The 23,386-nt window shown below is 43.1% G+C and overlaps 1 protein-coding gene across 2 annotated transcripts in view; it reads right to left on the reverse strand.

The window, feature by feature from the left end:
* LYRM1 (LYR motif containing 1) overlaps positions 1-23,386 on the reverse strand; it is a 73,079-nt gene that overhangs the window by 21,976 nt on the left and 27,717 nt on the right. For both annotated transcript variants that reach the window (XM_073591061.1, XM_073591062.1), the window contains exons 2-3: positions 16,463-16,640; positions 6,343-6,435 (exon numbers count right to left, since the gene is read on the reverse strand). In XM_073591061.1, coding sequence (XP_073447162.1) covers positions 6,343-6,435; positions 16,463-16,640 — 271 coding nt within the window. The remainder of the gene's footprint in view (positions 1-6,342; positions 6,436-16,462; positions 16,641-23,386) is intronic.

A 23,386-nucleotide genomic window follows, 5' to 3' on the forward strand; every position in this document is an offset into this window, starting at 1 on the left:
TCCTGGGGGGGGTCTGTACTAATGGAGGGGGGTTGTTCTGGGGGAGTCTGTACTAATGGAGGGGGTGTTTGTCCGGGAGGGTCTGTACTAATGGAGGGGGGATGTCCTGGGGGGGTTTGTACTAATGGAGGGGGGTTTGTCCTCTTGGGGGGTCTGTACTATTGGAGGGGGGTTTGTCCTGGTGGGCGGTCTGTACTAGAGGAGGGGGGTTTTTCCTGGTGGGCGGTCTGTACTAGAGGAGGGGGGTTTGTCCTGGGGAGTCTGTACTAATGAAGGGGGGATTTGTCCTGTGGGGGTCTGTACTAGTGGAGGGGGGGTTTTCCTGGGGGGTCTGTAGTAATGGTGGGGGTTTGTCCTGGGGGGGACTGTACTAATGGAGGAGGGTTTGTCCCGGGGGTCTGTACTAATGAAGGGGGGATTTGTCCTGTGGGGGTCTGTACTAGTGGAGGGGGGTTCTCCTGGGGGGTCTGTACTAATGGAGGGGGTTTGTCCTGGGGGGTCTGTACTAATGAAGGGGGGCTTTGTCCTGGGGGGTCTGTACTAATGAAGGGGGGCTTTGTCCTGGGGGGATCTGTACTAATGGAGGGGGGTTGTCCTGGTGGGGGTCTACTAATGGAGGGGGGTGGTTTGTCCTGGGGGGGTCCATACTGATGAAGGGGGGTCTGTACTGAGAGAGGGGTTTATACTTAGTGGGGGGTCTGCACTGACGAAGGGGGGACTAAAGTTGGTGGAAGGAGGGTGACACCATGCTATACCGCACCTGGTGACACCAACCCTAGTGCCGTCACTGCAGCTGCGGGCTCTCCTTTCGCCCCTTCCCCTCCCTCTCCCTCTCCTCCGCACGTGCACTGCTATACTAGTGAGCGGCACTGGCCAGCACAGCCTCCCACTACGTTTCTTCCCCCGCCTTTATATCAGCTAGGGAAAAATAGAATAGAAAAAGGAGAAGAGGATTGTGGGACATGTAGTCCCGAGGACTGGCAGCCCCACTGTAACACGGAAACTGCAGCCCACACAGCAGGCTCAGCTGAATGGGAGAGAGAGAGAGAGATACAGGAGCCTGGGAAAGCTTTCAGGGAAGTACACCCAGGACTCCAGAGGGAGAGGGCAGTGCTGAGGGAACACCATCAGAGAGGAAACCCCACTGCCCTACGCCACCAGAGTGAAAGACACACAGCCTGGTGCCATCCCTGGCAGAGAAAGGAATGGAGTCATTGCCAGAATACAGATCTGGGTTCTACCCAGCGGAGTCACCATGGGCAATTCAGAGTGAGCTGACTCCTGATCAGAGGAACCATCGCTGGGTCAGGTGAGAGGGCCGATCGGCCATTATCTACTAACGTCCAAAGGAACTGCAGTCTCTGACCATCTCCTGTATCATATTATGTCTTCAGTCTCTGACCTTCTCTTGTATCATGTCTTCAGTCTCTGACCTTCTCTTGTATCATGTCTGCAGTCTCTGACCTTCTCTTGTATCATGTCTGCAGTCTCTGACCATCTCCTGTATCATGTCTGCAGTCTCTGACCTTCTCTTGTATCATGTCTGCAGTCTCTGACCATCTCTTGTATCATGTCTGCAGTCTCTGACCATCTCCTGTATCATGTCTGCAGTCTCTGACCATCTCCTGTACTATGTCTGCAGTCTCTGATCATCTCCTGTACCATGTCTGCAGTCTCTGATCATCTCCTGTACTATGTCTGCAGTCTCTGATCATCTCCTGTACCATGTCTACAGTCTCTGATCATCTCCTGTACCATGTCTGCAGTTTCTGATCATCTCCTGTACCATGTCTACAGTCTCTGACCATCTATTCTATCTTGTCTGTAGTCTCTGACCATCTCCTGTATTATGACTGCAGTCTCTGACCATCTCCCGTATCATGTCTGCAGTCTCTGACCATCTCCTGTACTATGTCTGCAGTCTCTGACTGTCTCTTGTATCATGTCTACAGTCTCTGACCATCTCCTGTACTATGTCTGCAGTCTCTGATCATCTCCTGCACCATGTCTGCAGTCTCTGACCACCTCCTGTACTATGTCTGCAGTCTCTGACTGACTCTTGTATCATGTCTACAGTCTCTGACCATCTCCTGTACTATGTCTGCAGTCTCTGATCATCTCCTGTACCATGTCTGCAGTCTCTGATCATCTCCTGTACTATGTCTGCAGTCTCTGATCATCTCCTGTACCATGTCTACAGTCTCTGATCATCTCCTGTACCATGTCTGCAGTCTCTGATCATCTCCTGTACTATGTCTGCAGTCTCTGACCATCTCTTGTATCATGTCTGCAGTCTCTGACCATCTCCTGTACTATGTCTGCAGTCTCTGATCATCTCCTGTACTATGACTGCAGTCTCTGACTGTCTCTTGTATCATGTCTACAGTTTCTGACCATCTCCTGTACTATGTCTGCAGTCTCTGATCATCTCCTGTACCATGTCTGAAGTCTCTGATCATCTCCTGTACTATGTCTGTAGTCTCTGACCATCTCCTGTATTATGTCTGCAGTCTCTGATCATCTCCTGTACTATGTCTGCAGTCTCTGATCATCTCCTGTACTATGTCTGCAGTCTCTGATCATCTCCTGTACTATGTCTGCAGTCTCTGATCATCTCCTGTACCATGTCTACAGTCTCTGATCATCTCCTGTACCATGTCTGCAGTCTCTGATCATCTCCTGTACCATGTTTACAGTCTCTGACCATCTATTCTATCTTGTCTGTAGTCTCTGACCATCTCCTGTATTATGTCTGCAGTCTCTGACCATCTCTTGTATCATGTCTGCAGTCTCTGACCATCTCCTGTACTATGTCTGCAGTCTCTGACTGTCTCTTGTCTACAGTCTCTGATCATCTCCTGTACCATGTCTGCAGTCTCTGATCATCTCCTGTACCATGTTTACAGTCTCTGACCATCTATTCTATCTTGTCTGTAGTCTCTGACCATCTCCTGTATTATGTCTGCAGTCTCTGACCATCTCTTGTATCATGTCTGCAGTCTCTGACCATCTCCTGTACTATGTCTGTAGTCTCTGACCATCTCCTGTATTATGTCTGCAGTCTCTGATCATCTCCTGTACTATGTCTGCAGTCTCTGATCATCTCCTGTACTATGTCTGCAGTCTCTGATCATCTCCTGTACTATGTCTGCAGTCTCTGATCATCTCCTGTACCATGTCTACAGTCTCTGATCATCTCCTGTACCATGTCTGCAGTCTCTGATCATCTCCTGTACCATGTTTACAGTCTCTGACCATCTATTCTATCTTGTCTGTAGTCTCTGACCATCTCCTGTATTATGTCTGCAGTCTCTGACCATCTCTTGTATCATGTCTGCAGTCTCTGACCATCTCCTGTACTATGTCTGCAGTCTCTGACTGTCTCTTGTATCATGTCTACAGTCTCTGACCATCTCCTGTACTATGTCTGCAGTCTCTGATCATCTCCTGCACCATGTCTGCAGTCTCTGACCACCTCCTGTACTATGTCTGCAGTCTCTGACTGTCTCTTGTATCGTGTCTACAGTCTCTGATCATCTCCTGTACTATGTCTGCAGTCTCTGACTGTCTCTTGTATCATGTCTACAGTCTCTGACCATCTCCTGTACTATGTCTGCAGTCTCTGATCATCTCCTGTACCATGTCTGCAGTCTCTGATCATCTCCTGTACCATGTCTGCAGTCTCTGATCATCTCCTGTACCATGTCTACAGTCTCTGATCATCTCCTGTACCATGTCTGCAGTCTCTGATCATCTCCTGTACTATGTCTGGAGCTCTGATAATCTCCTGTATTATGTCTGCAGTCTCTGACCATCTCTTGTATCATGTCTGCAGTCTCTGACCATCTCCTGTACTATGTCTGCAGTCTCTGACTGTCTCTTGTATCATGTCTACAGTCTCTGACCATCTCCTGTACTATGTCTGCAGTCTCTGATCATCTCCTGCACCATGTCTGCAGTCTCTGACCACCTCCTGTACTATGTCTGCAGTCTCTGACTGTCTCTTGTATCATGTCTACAGTCTCTGATCATCTCCTGTACTATGTCTGCAGTCTCTGACTGTCTCTTGTATCATGTCTACAGTCTCTGACCATCTCCTGTACTATGTCTGCAGTCTCTGATCATCTCCTGTACCATGTCTGCAGTCTCTGATCATCTCCTGTACCATGTCTGCAGTCTCTGATCATCTCCTGTACCATGTCTACAGTCTCTGATCATCTCCTGTACCATGTCTGCAGTCTCTGATCATCTCCTGTACTATGTCTGGAGCTCTGATAATCTCCTGTATTATGTCTGCAGTCTCTGATCATCTCCTGTATTATGTCTGCAGTCTCTGACCATCTCCTGTACTATGTCTGCAGTCTCTGACTGTCTCTTGTATCATGTCTGCAGTCTCTGATCATCTCCTGTATTATGTCTGCAGTCTCTGATCATCTCCTGTATTATGTCTGCAGTCTCTGATAATCTCCTGTATTATGTCTGCAGTCTCTGACCATCTCCTGCACTATGTCTGCAGTCTCTGACTGTCTTTTGTATCATGTCTACAGTCTCTGACTGTCTCTTGTATCATGTCTGCAGTCTCTGACCATCTCTTGTATCATGTCTGCAATCTCTGACCAGCTTCTGTACCATGTCTGCAGTCTCTGACTGTCTCTTGTATCATGTCTACAGTCTCTGACTGTCTCCTGTACTATGTCTGCAGTCTCTGACCATCTTCTGTACTATGTCTGCAGTCTCTGACCATCTCCTGTACTATGTCTGCAGTCTCTGACCATCCCTTGTATCATGTCTGCAGTCTCTGATCATCTCCTGTACCATGTCTGCAGTCTCTGACCATCTCCTGTACCATGTCTGCAGTCTCTGATCATCTCCTGTACCATGTCTGCAGTCTCTGATCATCTCCTGTACCATGTCTGCAGTCTCTGACTGTCTCTTGTATCATGTCTACAGTCTCTGACCATCTCCTGTACTATGTATGCAGTCTCTGACCATCTCCTGTACTATGTCTGCAGTCTCTGATCATCTCCTGTACCATGTCTACAGTCTCTGATCATCTCCTGTATCATGTCTGCAGTCTCTGATCATCTCCTGTACCATGTCTGCAGTCTCTGATCATCTCCTGTATTATGTCTGCAGTTTCTGATCATCTCCTGTACCATGTCTGCAGTCTCTGATCATCTCCTGTACCATGTCTGCAGTCTCTGATCATCTCCTGTACTATTTCTGCAGTCTCTGATCATCTCCTGTACCATGTCTGCAGTCTCTGATCATCTCCTGTACTATGTCTGCAGTCTCTGATCATCTCCTGTACTATGTCTGCAGTCTCTGATCATCTCCTGTATTATGTCTGCAGTCTCTGATCATCTCCTGTACTATGTCTGCAGTCTCTGACCATCTCTTGTATCATGTCTGCAGTCTTTGACTGTATCCTGTATTATGTCTTGGGACTCTTTCTAACAGAAGCCCTCTCTGTGTGCATCAGAGAGACTCCCCTCCAGGTCTCATTAGTGTTCTCTCTTCCTGTATTTTCTTTATTGTTAAGAGATCATGGGAGGATTTCAAGGTAACGAAGACTTCTTAGAGGAGCAGCTCTGTATTTGAGTCGTTGCCATAGAATCGTTTGTAAAGGGGAGGAGTTGGTAAGATGACCACGCCCATGTGGGGGCGCCAGAAATATTTCTGCACCCAGGCGCCGGTGACCCTAGGATCGGCCCTGCACAGGCTGCGCCCATGTCATTCCCTCTGCACTCCTCTCCTACATATACTGCCTGCTGTCATATCCTCTGCACTCCTCTCCTACATACTGCCAGTTGTCATATCCTCCGTACTCCTCTCCTGCACATACTGCCTGCCGTCACATCCTCTGCTCTCCTCTCCTGCACATACTGTCTGCTGTCATATCCTCTACACTCCTCTCCTGCACATACTGCCTGCCGTCATATCCTCTGCACTCCTCTGCTGCACATACAGTCTGCTGTCATATCCTCTGCACTCCTCTCCTGCACATACTGCCTGCCGCCATATCCTCTGCACTCCTCTCCTGCACATACTGTCTGCTGTCATATCCTCTGCACTCCTCTCCTGCACATACTGTCTGCTGTCATATCCTCTGCACTCCTCTCCTGCACATACTGTCTGCTGTCATATCCTCTGCACTCCTCTCCTGCACATACTGTCTGCTGTCATATCCTCTGCACTCCCCTCCTGCACATACTGCCTACTTTCATATGCTATGCACAAGTTGCCTCCTAACATATTTCTTTAGCACTGTTATATCCCTAGCATTTCCAGTTCTGGGCAGGGCATACTGATAAAAGTGAATTTCAATGTAGAAACACGTACAGGTCTGGGGTATGGGATTCCATAATGTAAACCAATTTCAATCCTTGCATTGCATTCTTCTATGCATTGCTTGATAGTTTCTTTGTGCGCTATCTAAAAAAAAAAAGTAATAAAGTCAGCAAATATTAATAGGCAAATTGCAAGCAAAGGACAGATAAAAGTCTAAAGTCAAACAAGGTCTAGAGATATAAAACTTGATCCAGAGACATTAGGTGGTATTTAAGAAAGCCAGCACTAGGGCCTCTAAAGGTTTAAAGATGCACCAAGTCAATTACACTGCTTTGTAGTGAATGTCTGCACCAGGAATCTATGTACAGTAGCTGACCACAGATGGTTAGTTTTTATCATTCATCTGAGGTGGATGGAGAAAAACTACCAGCAGGGACATTGTATTCCGACAGTGGGACCCGCTGCTGTCAGAGTACATTGATCAGAAGCTGCAGCCGCTGATCAGCAATTTTTCAGCATGTCCCGTTGAGAAACTTCTGCCAAACAGGAACAGCCACACATGAATTGAAATTCATCTGGTCCCTGCTGAAACAGCCGAATTTCGATCAGTGTATGGCCAGCTTAAGTGGCACTGAAATGCGTTGTGGAAAAATGTACATGACTGATGATGTAATGATTTTACATAAAATTAAACTTTATTGTGTTGAGACTAAAAACAAGACGGTTGGAGGAGGTCATTCACTCTTTTCCACACCTTATCTCCAAATAAGTTTAAGCATAAAGAAAAAGTAGTATAACAGGAGATATTGGAGAAGTGGAACGTCAATACGCCAAAAATAAGATATATAGATTTAAAAAAAATCTTGCTTTATTACAAATATATCTCACCGAAAATGGAGTACTCAATACAAAATTATAGGCAGGTTCCAACATACAAATCTATAGATGAATAACAGTATTGTACATGGTCTTCAAAAGATACAGCAATATACATAAACCTCTAAACATTTTTCAACATAGCATGAAAATAGATCAATCTATGTTCATGCCATGTTGAAAACAAACAGTCTTTTGATGAGGTGTGTATTAGAGCTGCACGATTCTGGCCAAAATGAGAATCACGATTTTTTTTGCTTAGGATCACGATTCTCGCGGCGTAAAAAAAAAAAAAAAAAATAAAAAAATAAATTTAACTTGAAACCAACAAATGTCAGAAAAGGTTTAGTGTTTAACCACTTCAATACAGGGCATTTTCACCCCCTTCCTGCCCAAGCCAAATTTCAGCTTTCAGCGCTGTCGCAATTTGAATAACAATTGCGCGGTCATGCTACACTGTACCCAAATGAAATTTTTATCATTTTTTCCCCACTAATAGAGCTTTCTTTTGGTGGTATTTGATCACCCCTGCGGTTTTTATGTCTTGCGCTATAAACAAAACAAGAGTGACAAATTTGAAAAAAAACACAATATTTTTTACTTTTTGCTATAATAAATATCCAAAAAAAAAACCACATTTTTTCCCCTCAGTTTAGGCCGATACGTATTTTTCTACATATTTTTGGTAAAAAATATCGCAATAAGAGTATATTTATTTATTTATTTATTTTTACTAGTAATGGCGGCAATCTGCAATTTTTATCGTGGCTGCGATATTGTAGCGGACACATCGGACACTTTTGACACATTTTTGGGACCATTCACATTTATACAGCGATCCGTGCTATAAAAATGCATTGATTACTGTATAAATGTGACTGGCAATGAAGGGGTTAACCAGGAGGGGGCGCTGTAGGGGTTAATTATGTTCCTAAGGAGTGATTCTAACTGTGGGGGGAGGGGACCCACAAGGGCAGGAGACCGATCGGTGTCCCTCTGTACAAGGAACACACCAACGGTCTCCTCTCCTCTGACAGGACATGGATCTGTGTGTTTACACACACAGATCCACGGTCCTGCTCAGTTACCGGGACCCGAGTGACGCGGCGGGCGCGCGCCCCCTGAAGGGCCTGGAGTGCAGAGGATATGACAGCAGGCAGTATATGTAGGAGAGGAGTGCAGAGGGAATGACACGGGCGCAGCCTGTGTGTAGAGAATTGTGGAAGCTATGACAGTGGGTAATATGTGTAGGAGAAGAGATTGGAGGTTATGATTGCAGTAAGAACAGTTTATCTTTTGACTCACAAATAGTGGTTACTGATCTTTCCATAAATAACAACAAAAGCACTAATCATCCAGTAAATGACAGGGGTGGAGAAATGTTTACCAATATGTATTTGGCAACCCTTTTACAAAATTGAATAATTATAGAGCACCAGCATGGGAGCTGAGCTCTTCAGAGGAGGAAATGGGCCCACTGAGGTTGAAGCAGGTAATTCTGGGACATGGATGGCGGTGGGGATTGTGTCAACAGCACCACGAACTGTGAACCCACGTGAAGTGGATACTGAAAGAATTGAGGCATGTGTCAGTGGAATTGGGTACAATGGTGGTTCAAAAAGAGACCTCAAAATGTAATTAAGTTATTAGCAGGGACTGTATCATGGATTCCAGGACCAGTGCTGGGAAAATGTGAAATGGGGCATCGCTTTGTTTCCAAGGATTTTTGAAACAGGAAAATGGGGCAGTGGAGCCAAAATCTCACTTCTTGTTGTGAGTTCTGCCTGTCTGCTGACCATCTCTTTCAACAACTTTTTGATTCTTTGCAGTTTCTCCTCTGTGGATTACTTTCAATTTCTAAGGACTATGTGTCCCATAGTACCTTGCTACCTGCAAGCAGTGATTCCTGCACTGACTCCGCCTCCTGAAACTCCTCCTCTCAGCACCTCTGTAGTTCAAAAGACAAGCTCTGGGAAATGTGACACGGCAGTGCCTATCCACAGGGCATATTAATTACGTGTCACACAAGTTAAGGAAGTAAATGTATGGGGGATCTTCAGATTGCAATGTGAAAATGAATGTATGATTTTAAATGCAAATCATAGATATGCTTTAAAAACAAGGAGCAATTTTAAGAAAAGCCATTGGTTTTGATGAATGTGGAGGGTTTCAGGGGATTTGGAGCTGATGGCACCGGCCTCTCATGACAACGGTGGTTTAGCTTAAAGTGTTAGTAAACTTTTTTTTTTTTTACCTACAAGTAAACTTGTGCCAGTTTTTTTTAATTCCCCCAAATATCAATATCCTCATTCCATATAACTTAGATGAGTGTTTACACATGGAATAGATCCTCTAACAGATTTCCTGGAACAAGGTCTGCTTTTTCAAGGATGCATGTGCGGATGGCAAATTTTATCTAATAAAGAAACAAGGAATATAGGTTTGTGAATATATACACCTCTGTCTCAAACCATAATACTGTAAAGATACATCAATATATCATACACACTAGAACTGCACAATTAATCGTCAAGAATCGTTATCGCGATCTTGACTAAAGTGTTTCACAATTCTTTCTATGCAAAGAATTCTCTCTGCTCTTCTGAAACCACAGCCATCAAAAGAAAGGAAGAGAAAAACTGGGCAATCTGCCAAGAATCAAAACATTCTTTATCAGTTGAACTTAAGCATAAACATTGTAACAATTTGTCAATGGAATAGACTTTGTGTGCAAGTGAAAAAAGTTTAACCACTTGCTGCCCACCCACCGTCATATGACGGCGGGACAGTGCAGCTGTTATCCTGGGCCGCCGTCATATGACGTGATGGCCTTTCAGCCCCTGCAGGGGGCGCGCCCGCCGCGTCACTCGGGTCCCGTTGCGCGTGCCCGGCGGTCGCGCTGTCCGCCGGGCACCCGCGATTGCCCAGTAACTGAGCAGGAAAGGGGATCTGTGTGTGTAAACACACAGATCCACGTCCTGTCAGAGGAGAGGAGACCGATGGTGTGTTCCTTGTACTGAGGAACACCGATCGGTCTCCTCCCCTTGTGAGTCCCCTCCCCCCACAGTTAGAATCACTCCTTAGGAACATAATTAACCCCTACAGCGCCCCCTCCTGGTTAACCCCTTCATTGCCATGTTTATGCTTAAGTTCAACTGATAAAGAATGTTTTGATTCTTGGCAGATTGCCCAGTTTTTCTCTTCCTTTCTTTTGATGGCTGTGGTTTCAGAAGAGCAGAGAGAATTCTTTGCATAGAAAGAATTGTGAAACACTTTAGTCAAGATCGCGATAACGATTCTTGACGATTAATTGTGCAGTTCTAGTGTGTATGATATATTGATGTATCTTTACAATATTATGGTTTGAGACAGAGGTGTATATATTTACGAAACCTATATTCCTTGTTTCTTTATTAGATATAATTTGCCATCCGCACATGCATCCTTGAAAAAGCAGACCTTGTTCCAGGAAATCTGTTAGAGGATCTATTCCATGTGTAAACGCCCATCTAAGTTATATGGAATGAGGATATTGATATTTGGGGGAATTAAAAAAAACTGGAACAAGTTTACTTGTAGGTAAAAAAAAAAAAAGTTTACTACCACTTTAAGCTAAACCACCGTTGTCATGGGAGGCCGGTGCCATCAGCTCCAAATCCCCTGAAACCCTCCACATTCATCAAAACCAATGGCTTTTCTTAAAATAGCTCCTTGTTTTTAAAGCATATCTATGATTTGCATTTGAAATCATACATTCATTTTCACATTGCAATCTGAAGATCCCCCATACATTTACTTCCTTAACTTGTGTGACACGTAATTACTATGCCCTGTGGATAGGCACTGCCGTGTCACATTTCCCAGAGCCTGTCTTTTGAACTACAGAGGTGCTGAGAGGAGGAGTTTCAGGAGGCGGAGTCAGTGCAGGAATCACTGCTTGCAGGTAGCAAGGTACTATGGGACACATAGTCCTTAGAAATTGAAAGTAATCCACAGAGGAGAAACTGCAAAGCATGCAAAGAATCAAAACGTTGTGGAAAGAGATGGTCAGCAGACAGGCAAAACTCACAACAAGAAGTAAGATTTTTCAAGTAAACTTATATTGGATTGTAAAAAATGACTATTTTTATATTGTTTTAACAATGTTGATGTTATAAAAGGAAAAGTGTATGCTGTGACTATAGATTTTCTATAAGTGGTTATATCATGCATAAACTGAGGGAAAAAACAATACTGTAACATATAAATGTGACGCCAAAATAAAACACCTGAACTTTTCCAAAGAAACTTTTTTTTTTTCCAGTTACATTCTAAACTGGTCAAACAGTGCCACACAGTGGTCAAATAATCAATGCACAGCACAGACTTGTGGATAACTGCAAACTCTTACATAAGACAGGAAAAGAGCCTATGCGGAATTAACTAAACAGATAACTCATGCTATAGATGAGGTGGTTTACAACATCTTGTGGAAATCATTTTCTCTTCAATATACTGAAATCCATGTGTTACAAATGAGATGACGGCCAACAAAGCAAATTAACCTTTCAGAAGCATATTACAAATCACCATGCATGTACATAAGGCAATTATTCAGGCAGAATAAATAATCGGTAATGTAAACATCCCTTGTAATAGAAAAAAGCATGACAGGTCCTCTTAAATATGAGATCTGGGGTCAAAAAGACCTCAGATCTCAAATTTACACTAAAATGCAATTTAAAAAAAAAAAAACGTTTTGACGTCGCTTCCACCCAGCAGTGTCATGGAGACGAGTGTGCGCCATCTTAGCCTCACTCGTCTCCAGGCACACCACAGGGGAGGACGCGATCGCCTTACCGGAGCCATCGGTAGCGGCGGAGGGCACCGGATCGCGGCGGGGGGGCCCTCTCCCGCCACCGATAAAAGTGATCCTGCGGCGCCGCAGGGACCACTTTTATCATAAAGCTGGACGCCGCACAAAAACGGGGATACTGGGGTTATGGCAGCTAGATGCTGCCATAACAACGATATCCCCGTTCAAAGTCTGGACGTACATCGTCGTGCGGCGGTCGGTAAGTGGTTAATCTAACACATTATCAGACAGTGTACATGGTTTTCATTCAGAAATTACATTAATTTTAAAATTGAATGTTAAAAGCAAGTGACTTTTTGAACAACATTTGTCTATTCATCAAATGTACAAAGAATTTTCATATGAAAATTCATACGAATATTTTGGACAAAAAATTTATACTTGTGTGGCCAGCATACATTTTAGTAGCAGCATGGCTTTTTTATCACCTATAATGATGGGAAAAGTAATAATATATATATTTATTATATATATATATACACACACACACACACACACACACACACACACACATAGTCTCAAAAGTGAGTACACCCCTCACATTTTTATAAATATTTTATTATATCTTTTCATGTGACAACACTGAAGAAATGACACTTTGCTACAATGTAAAGTAGTGAGTGTACAGCTTGTATAACAGTGTAAATCTGATGTCCCCTCAAAATAACTCAACACACAGCCATTAACGTCTAAACCACTGGCAACAAAAGTGAGTACACCCCTAAGTGAAAATGTCCAAATTGGACCCAAAGTGTCAATATTTTGTGTGGCCACCATTATTTTCCAGCACTGCCTTAATCCTCTTGGGCATGGAGTTCACCAGAGCTTCACAGGTTGCCACTGGAGTTCTTTTCCACTCCTCCATGACGACATCACAGAGCTGGTGTATGATAGAGACCTTGCGCTCCTCCACCTTCCGTTTGAGGATGCACCACAGATATGCAATAGGGATTAGGTCTGAAGACATGCTTGGCCAGTCCATCATCTTTACCCTCGGCTTCTTTAGCAAGGCAGTGGTCATTTTGGAGGTGTGTTTAAGGTTGTTATGTTGGAATATTGCCCTGTGGCCCAGTATCTGAAGGGAGGGGATCATACTCTGCTTCAATATGTCACAGTACATGTTGGCATTCATGGTTTCCTCAATGAACTGTAGCTCCCCAGTGCCGGAAGCACTCATGCAGCCCCAGACCATTACACTCCCACCACCATACTTGACTGTAGGAAAGACACACTTGTCTTTATACTCCTCACCTGGTTCCTGCTACACACACTTGACACCTGAACCAAATAAGTTTATCTTGGTCTCATCAGACCACAGGACATGGTTCCAGTAATCTATGTCCTTAGTCTGCAGCAAACCATTTGCGGGCTTTCTTGTGCATCATCTTTAGAAGAGGCTTCTTTCTGGGATGACAGCCATGCAGACCAATTTGATGCAGTGTGCGGCATATGGTCTGAGCACTGACAGGCTGGCCCACCACCCCTTCAGTCTCTTCAGCAATGCTGGCAGCACTCATATGTTTATTTCCCAAAGACAACCTCTGGATATGACACTGAGCATGTGCACTCAACTTCTTTGGTCGACTATGGCGAGGCCTGTTCTGAGTGGAACCTGTCCTGTTAAACCACTGTATGGTCTTAGCCACCGTGCTGCAACTCAGTTTCAATCAGTTAGCAATCTTCTTATAGCCCAGGCCATCTTTATGTAGAGCAGCAATTCTTTTTTTCAGATCCTCAGAGAGTTCTTTGCCATGGGGTGCCATGTTGAACTTCCAGTGACCAGTATAAGAGAGTGAGAGCGATATCAAATTTAACTCACCTGCTCCCAATTCACACCTGAGACCTAACACTGGGTAGGAAAAATGGCTAATTGGGCCCAATTTGGACATTTTCACTTAGGGGTGTACTCACTTTTGTTGCCAACGGTTTAGACATTAATGGCTGTGTTTTTTTTTGAGGGGACAGCAAATTTACTCTGTTATACAAGCTGTACACTCACTACTTTACATTGAGGTGTACTCACTTTTGTGAGATACTGTATATCTATAATATATATATATATATATATATATATATATATATATATATATATATATATATATATATATATATATATATATATATATCCCATATTTATCGGCGTATAACACGCACCGGCGTATAACACGCACCTCAATTTAGAAGGGAATTTTAAGGAAAAAAAACTTTTAGGAGGGAACTTGAAGGGAAAAAAACTTACATTTAAATGCCCATCATTGCAGCCTTCTCAATAAAGCCTTGCCCCAGTGCAGCCATGTCAGTGCAGCCTTGTCAATGCAGCCATGTCAGTGCAGCCATGTCAGTGCAGCCATGTCAGTGCAGCCATGTCAGTGCAGCCATGTCAGTGCAGCCTTCCCCAGTGTCCAGTGCAGCCTTGCCCCAGTCCAGCCTTGCCCCAGTCCAGCCTTGCCCCAGTCCAGCCTTGCCCCAGTCCAGCCTTGCTGAAGCCTCTGAGCTTCAAAATCGCCGACCGCGATTTGAAAATGGCGCCGCCGGCGCCGAAATACACAGAGCCGGTCCTCGGCTCTTCTCGGCGGCTCTCGTTCACTTTCGGCTCCACTCGGACGGTGAGCGGAGCTATCCGAAACTAGCCGAGTATACTCGGCTAGGTTCGGGCGGCGCTCGAGTGAAACCGAAAGCGGCCGAGAAGATCCGAGGACCGGCACTGTGTATTTCGGCGCCGGCGGCGCCATTTTCAAATCGCGGTCAGCGATTTTTTCGTTCTGACAGGTCAGGATTGCAGGGGATCGGCGTATAACACGCACCCGCGATTTTCCCCTGATTTTAAGGGGAAAAAAGTGCGTGTTATACGCCGATAAATACGGTATATATATATATACATAGATAGATAGATAGATAGATAGATATAGATATACACACACAGTTGTGCTCATAAGTTTACATACCCTGGCATAATTTATGATTTCTTGGCCATTTTTCAGAGAATATGAATGATAACACAAAAACTTTTCTTTCACTCATGGTTAGTGTTTGGCTGGAGCCATTTATTATCAAACAACTGTGTTTACTAGGAACAAAATATCAGAAGTGGTGAGGATCTCTGATCCCACCGCTCAAATGGAAAAGTTGTTATTTATGCACTTACAGCCGCTATTATAAAATCAAAAGGTATTTGTAAAAAATATACTCACTTAGGAGAAGAAAGTATTAACAGCGCTTAGCGTGAATAAAATATTCACCAATATGATGCCTCATATAGTGCCAAGATCACCTATTTCACACTTTTGTAGTAGGTGTTACATGGTTTAATATTGGTTTGAGTTGAAACAGCACCTCAACCTTCCTTTTCTATGTGCTCAAATCGGAACAAGACCTGTCCCACATTGACCTCGCAGACTGAAGTAAAGCCCGGTCCAGCATAGCGAAATGCTCCTTTAACACAGGAGGCTGCCTACAAGGTCCTCCTTCGCTGGTACTGGGTTCCAGCCCGCATTGCCAATTCAAACCCATCCCACAATGATAGATGCTTCCGGGGGGGGGTTGTGCGGTCAGCGAGGCGTTGAAACGCACATGGTCCTGCCTCCCACCTCATGGAATTTTGGTCAAGGGTCTGGTGGCCCTATGCATTTCCAACTTTACACCCAACCAGCCTAGGCCTTCCAAACCAGCATAACCTTAGCCCCATCTCCAGCCTGGGGGAACTTCCTTTCTCTACCTCTTCTTCGCCTCTCTTCCTTCCTACCACTTTCTTCTATTTCTTGGCCTCTAGCCTGTCGCCCCCCCCCCAATGTCATTTTTTGTTTTTTTGCTTTGTTTACTTCTGTGTCCTGTGCTTAGTTTGGTTTTGCTTACTCTGTTATTGCGGACAGGTCTGCTCCCCTGACCACCTTAGCTCCTGAGTCTGCAGGCACAGGCATCTTGTGTTGGCCCCTGGTCCTGGGCCTGAGGGTCACTGTTGGTTTATAGTTTAAATCCTATCACACATTTTTACTTATGCTTTTACGTGAAAATCTGTATTATGTTCTTGTTTATATCCCCTGCATGGGAATTTCTTTCGCATGTCAAAAAAAACTGTCTTCCTTCTCCTGCCCAGGACTACATGTACCATGATGCATTGCTTCTCACACATTCAAAAGTTCTCAGGCACTTACTGAGATGTATGGATAGTGTACTGAGCTGTATGTGTGCTGCACTGTATTTCCGGATATGTAAATAAATAATAATTCTATAATATTCTGTATGCAGGACAACTAATCGGCTGACCAACTAGTCGATTATGAAAAAATAGTTGACAACTATTTTCATAATCGATTGTTGTTTCAGCCCTAGTATGAGATCCCCATGTGACCTATCAACAGGCCCGAATATTGTCACATAGCATGTGTAAGTAACCTTATACAAATACAGAGAACTTTCCAAACCAAAATGTAGGATACATACGTGTTTATTTTTGTGAAACAAGTGCCTGGCTTCTTCAACTATATACTGTTTTTCTTTGATAGCATCTTCCTCCAGTGCAGATGCAGACTTCCATTTTCTTGCTATCCTGAAAATCTTGCGATACAGACCAAGAACTTGCTGACGTGTATTTGCTGTCATCTTAGCAAGCCATGTATATCTGCAAAGAGATTAACATAAATGTATTACATTGAACACAGTCTAATTGCATCAACAGCTTTCAGAATTTTCTTCTTCTCTTATCTTAAATGCTCCTAAAATTCCTTTCTACCAGCAGGCAACAAAACATGATTATTGTTATTATACAGAAAACCCTCTGATCTTGGGTGTGTCCTGTCTCTAAAGGCTTGACTTTGGAACTAAGCCCACCTATTGTCCTAATAACTAATCTCACTGTCCTAATAAGCCATGGAAAAATTCTGGATATAGTCTGTCAACACAATAATGTAATGCAGCAGGCATAGGCTGTAACTGGTCCATAGCAATGATCAGTTCTTTGGAGATTTCTTTAGACCGCATTCCCGGGGTCTCACCATACCACCATAAAAATACTAGATGCTTATGTTCCAGCTCCCAACACCATTATTTATTATTTAAGCCCCCTGTAATTATATTTTACAGTGGAAACAAATAGAGCATGCGCATGACACAGCTGTGTGATGTGTGCCACCACTAATGTCCTGCAAAGAGCCATCCATGCCTGCACCTCCTGTAGTCAAGAGGACTACAGCAAGTTTGTTCAAAACTACCTACGCTAGAAATGGTTGCATGACGCTGGGCCTCAAGCAACCAAGATGCAATGAAATGTATCATTAACCCTTTCATGACTAAGCCCATTTTTGACATTTGGTGTTTACAAGTTAAAATCCGTATTTTTTGCTAGAAAATTACTTATAGCCCCCAAACATTATATATATTTTTTTCAGCAGAGAATCTAGAGAATAAAATGGCGATTGTTGTAATATTTTATATCACACGGTATTTGTGCAGCGGTGTTTTAAAACGTAACTTTTTGGGAAAAGGGACATTTTCATGAATTTAAAAAAAAACAAACAGTAAAGTTAGCCCAATTTTTTTGGATAATGTGAAAGATGATGTTACGCCGAGTAAATAGATACCAAACATGTCACGTTTTATAATTGCAGCACTCGTGAAATGGCGACAAACTACGGTACCTAAAAATCTCCACAGGCGATGCTTTACATTTTTTTTACGGTTACCAGGTTAGAGTTACAGAAGAGGTCTAGTGCTAGAATTATTGCTCTTGCTCTGGCGATCACGGTGATACCTCACATGTGTGATTTGAACACCGTTTACATATGCAGGCGCGACTTCCGTATGCATTTTCTTTGTTGTGCGAGCTCGCGGGGACTGGGGCGCTTTACATTTTTTTTTCTTTCTTAAATATTTTTATATTAATAAATTGTGTTTAAAAAAAAAATAAAAATTGATCACTTTTATAGCTGTCACAAGGAATGTAAACATCCCTTGTGACAGTAATAGGCGGTGACAGGTACTCTTTATGGAGGGTTCAGGGTTCTAAAACACCCCCAATCCCTCCTTTGCACTTCAAAGTATTCAGATCGCCGTTTTTGGCGATTCTGAATACTGTATATTTTTTTTAAAACCGGCGCCATTGGCAGCCGAGTAAACGGGAAGTGACGTCATGACATCGCTTCCGTGTTTACGATTAGGAGGCTGGAACGAAGCCGCTCACGGCTTCGTTTCAGACTGTCACTAGCCGCGGGAGGCGGCGGATTGGTCATGGGGCTTCCCGATAGATTGGGAGGCCAGGTAAGAGAGGCGGGAGGCGGCGGGACGTCCCCTCCCGCTCCTCCGGTATTTTATTTTTAGCCGCATCGGTTGTTATATGTGGAAAGCCGATCGCCGGCTCTAAAAAAACAGTAACGGGATGATGCCTGCAGCTGCGGGCATCATCCCGGTATAACCCCCGGAAGCCGAGTACGCACATCTGTGTACGCTCGGCGGGAAGGGGTTAAAGTAGTATTAAACAATGTCCGCCTGGGTAAAAAAAAAAAAAAATTAAAAGTCAGCAGCTACAAAATACTGTAGCTGTTGACTTTGAATATATGGACACTTACCTGTCCAGGGAGCCCGCAATGTTGGCACCCAAAGCCGACCCGTCCCTCGGCTCTGGGTGCAGGCCCCGGCATCCTTACTAAAGGGAAACAGGAAGTGAAGCCTTACGGCTTCACATGCTGTTTCCTACTGTGCATGCATGAGTCACCCTGCACTTTCTAAATGGTCCCTGCTGTCTTCGGGGATCTGTGTGTCTCCCAGAAGGCAGCGGGGGGAGGAGGAGGGGCTGGACATTGCGTAGTTCGCCGCACAAGGTTGCGGTGATCTCTCCCCGGAAATGGGAGCAGATACCTGGATTTGACAGGTATCCGCTCCCCCCTGAAAGGTGCCAAATGTGAGGAATCCGATCCGCGGAAGTTCCATTTCTGGGTGGAACTCCACTTTAACACACTGAGCACAATAAAAAAAAATTCCCCAAGAAACTATTTGCTACAATTCTTACCCCAGCACTTGCAGTTTACAACTTACAGTGCAGTGTGACTCCTGCTCTCTCTCATTGCTGCTTTCCTGAACTTCCAGTTTTCTCATCAAAGAGTTAGCAGTGGACAGCTTGGAGAAACAAGGGAGGGGCAGGAGAGTGCCTTGCCATCCCAAGCTAAGGGGCTGTGTGTTTCTATTGATGAAAACAGCGCAGGAAGACATAATTAATTATGCAAGAGAAAGGAACCACTCTGAAACAGGAAACCTGGGGCAGCAGTCATGGCATTAGCTTAAAATGGAACATAGGCAACCATTTAAGATAAAGAAGCTGCATACTTAGTAAGTGATTAAATCACCTGCTGCAAGTGCTTACAACTGGGGGTTTAGCCACGTTCACATTAGGCTGATTTGGCATACGATTTGACATAAAATTCTCTGCACTGATGGATCTGAAATGACAGGTGCTCTTTAAATGTAAGGACTTATTCTTTCTGGTAGTTATAATCTTTAATATTTGCAAACAAAATGAAGGTTTCCTGTTTTGAATAATAAGCTGTCAGGTTAGTAAAACAGCTATATCAGAACCGATTCATTCATACAGTTTGTAGTGTACATATATTTGCACAACAATGGGATAAAGGAATATTCCTGAACTTTGTTTTATCTCACAGTTACTGTAAAATTGTGTGAATGCATCAATACAGTGCATGTTATCTCAGCTTGCAGAGCTTGGATTCATTGAATGAGTTTACTAAAAATGTAAATATTGCAGAATATACAGCCTCATACTACATAACTAAGCTCCATTTCATGCTGAATAAACACATTTTTTAATATATCTTAATTTGAAAACTATCTTTAGATAGATTTTTACTTCAAAAGCATTTTATTAAAAATCAGAAAAAGAATAAAAATCGATTTAAATTAAGAAAAAAAAAAAAAAAATCAGATTTTTTTTTTTTTAATCATTTATATCCACCCTGATTGGCCCCTTTTTGGTCGATAGGCGTTAAAACAGAAAAATGCATCCCTTTAACCGCTTAAGGACCACCCCATGTACAAATACTGAGCACAAATTCACATACCTGCATGTGATTCCTTCTTCTGGGTCTGGGACACGCGTGCCACCGGAGACCCGCTCCCGCTGTGATTGGATACCCAGCCGGGAACCCAGCGATCATTCTTAGACAGGCAGAACAACGGTCTGCCTATGTAAACAAGGCAGAACGACGGTCTGCTAGTAAGAAAGACAGATCTTGTGTTTTTGCTAAGCAGGAACACAGATCTCTGTCTTTCTTCAGTTAAGCTATCCCCTACACAGTAAGAAACACTCCCAGGGAACACACTTAACCCTTTGATGGCCCCTGATGTTAACCCTTCCCTGCCAGTGTCATTTATACAGTGACATTGGATTTTTTTTAGCACTGGTCCCCAAAAAGTGCTACCTAGTGTCACATTTGTCCGTCACAATCCCGCTAAAAATTGCTGTTTGCCGCCATTACTAGTAAAAACAAAAAAAACAAAAAAAAAGTCCCTAAATCTATCCCATAGTTTTTATTTTTAGATGCTATAACTTTTGCGTAAACCAATCAATATATGATCATTGGGATTTTTTTTTTACCAAAAACATGTAGCAGAATACATATTGGCCTAAATTGATAAAGAAATTAGATTTTTTAAAATTTTTTTCTTAGATGCGTTTTACAGCAGAAGGTAAAAATATTGTTTTTTTTTTAAAATTGGTCTTTTTTTGGTTATAGCGTAAAAAATAAATTTTATTTGAATGGCTTCAAGAAAGTAGACAAGAAAGTAGAAGAAAAAGGTGAAGCTAGATTGAGGTTTAATTTAATATTTTTTATTTGGTTTAGATGGAAAAAAATACAAATTAAATCTATTACAGGACTACAGTCAGAAGTCAGAACACAAACCAATTGTCACTGTGAGAAAAAAAAATAAAATATGGCCTAGTTTCTAAATGCCTAAAAATAAACTGAACTCTAGACCAAGTGCAAAAAAGTGCAAAAGACTAGTCATCAGCATGGTCTGTGCTCTCCCTGCAGCTGATCTTTTCTCATTACTAATTTACTATGCCTTGCACTGTATTGTCATTGTGTGTGAAGGTGGCCATCTTGGTTAAAAAAAAAAAAAGCACAGCTTTGCTTCATGAAGAACAGTAAGCAGCACCAAATACGAAATATCATAAGACAGAGGCAGTGGTGCAGATATACAGCTATAAGCCTGTAGGAATAGGAGTACCAGGGCACCCTCAGATACCAGGAAGTGAACTAGTTTTAAAAAGGAATTCCAGAAAAAAAAAAACATTTCAGGGTACTGCTTAAGCACAATTAACATTTCTAAAGTCTCCCAATACCAAACTTTCACATTTTGAGTTCAGGTCCATTGGGTACACAAAAAACACGAACAGGTTCCTGCGTCCACAAAACCAAGGTACATGCAGGAATTTCCTCCACTGTGCTTATGCTGACAGCAGGACCCTCCGCTGACACTATACACCGACCAGCTGCAAACCACTGATCGAAGGAGGTTTTTCAGCAGGACCGATTGACTTTGTCGAACTAGGAGGGCTACACAGGAATCGGAATTCGGACGGTCTCTGCTGAACTAGACGATTTTTGATCTGTGTGTACCCAGCTTTAAATACTAAATTCTATAGCCTGTGTACATCAGATTTGACACATAAAAATAACGTACAGAAATTCTGCACATGAAAAGTTATTTTAGCCGACTAAAGAGCTCAGCCATGCAAAGAGAACATCAATATCTGTCCTGCCTTATCCAGGTATTAGATAAAATATATCATTGGCATAAGCGTAGTGTGAATTTTGTTAATTTACTGACTAAATATCCTTAGCCCTATGTAAATCAATAATAAATACTGCATTGGAAGTTATACAGAGCTTCTCTCTTGGCACCAGGATTGATTGGGGGTGGGGGGGAAGGGAAGTGCAAACAGCTGGGAGCAATACTGAAGAAACCTCACTTCTTTTTCCTACATGTGCAAAAGCACAGCTTCACTTTAATGTGAACTAAAAGAAATGAAGGGGTTCTCTAGTAGGTAGTACCCAGACAAATCTACCTCCTCTCTGATAAGTAACCATGCAAGCCTTAAGCATCTTTCCTGTATAACTGCACTGTGATGATCTACACCACTGCTGTTATTTTCATAGAATATGGACTAAGATTTGGTGAGGTCCCTATTGTATATAACTTAGATGAAAAAAATCTTTAGTTTTACTCAAATTATTTGATGCAAAAATGAATACACCCCACAACAAAAACTACTACATCTAGTATTTTGTATGACCTCCATGATTTGTAAGGACAGCACCAAGTCTTCTAGCCATAAAATGAACAAGTTGGCGACATATTGCAACACCTATCTTATTCCATTCTTCAAAAAAGACCTCTTTTAGAGCCTGGATATTAGATGGAGAGTGATGTTCAACTTGTCTCTTCAGAATTCCTCATAGATGTTCAATTGGGTTCAGATCAGGAGACATACAGTACTTGGCCAATGAATCACTTTCACCCTGTTCCTCAGAAATGCAACAGTGGCCTTAGATGTGTGTTTTGGATCATTGTCATGTTAGAAAAGTGCATAAAGAACAAGGGCAGAGTGATGGTAGCATCTTCTATTTCAATATAGAGCAGTACATCTGTGAATTTGTGATACCATCAATGAAATGCAGTTCCCCGACACCAGCAGCACTCATGCTGCCCCACAGGACACTGCCACCACCATGTGTCACTGAAGGCACAATGCCATTTTCTTTGTACTCCTCACCTTTGTGACACCATACAGTTTTGAAGCAATCAGTTCCAAAAACATTTATCTTGGGCTCATCACTCCAGGATATAGAGTCCGGGTAGTCTTTTTTAGCAAGGGCCCTGACAAATTCTAGGCAGGCTTTTTTGTGCATGGGCTTTAGGAGAGGCTTCCTTCGTGGACGAAACCCATGCATGCCATTCCTCTGCAGTGTACACCTTATTGTGTAATGGGAAACACCCAGTTTGGCTTTCTACCTCTTTAGCTAACTGCAGTGAACTTGCATGGCGATTTTCTCCAAACCTTCTCATCAGAATGCTCTGGTTGAGGTGTTAACTTCCATGGACAACCTGGACATCTTTGTTAAATTTTTGCATCACTTTTGCTACGGTATTCTGACTGATAAGCTTAATCTTGTAGCCTTTACCATTCTTGTGTAAATAAATTATCTCTTTCTCAGGCCTTGTGACATGTCTCTTCCACGTGGTGACATTGCTGACAGCATGAAATGGGAAGGGGTTTTCTTTGTTAAGGAATGCCCTTTGATAGTCAACTATCTGCTGAACACCTGTTTAGGCCTGGTTTACAACAATGCAGGT

The sequence above is a fragment of the Aquarana catesbeiana genome, linkage group LG06, assembly GCF_042186555.1.
Source record: "Aquarana catesbeiana isolate 2022-GZ linkage group LG06, ASM4218655v1, whole genome shotgun sequence".
Taxonomy (NCBI): Eukaryota; Metazoa; Chordata; class Amphibia; order Anura; family Ranidae; genus Aquarana; species Aquarana catesbeiana.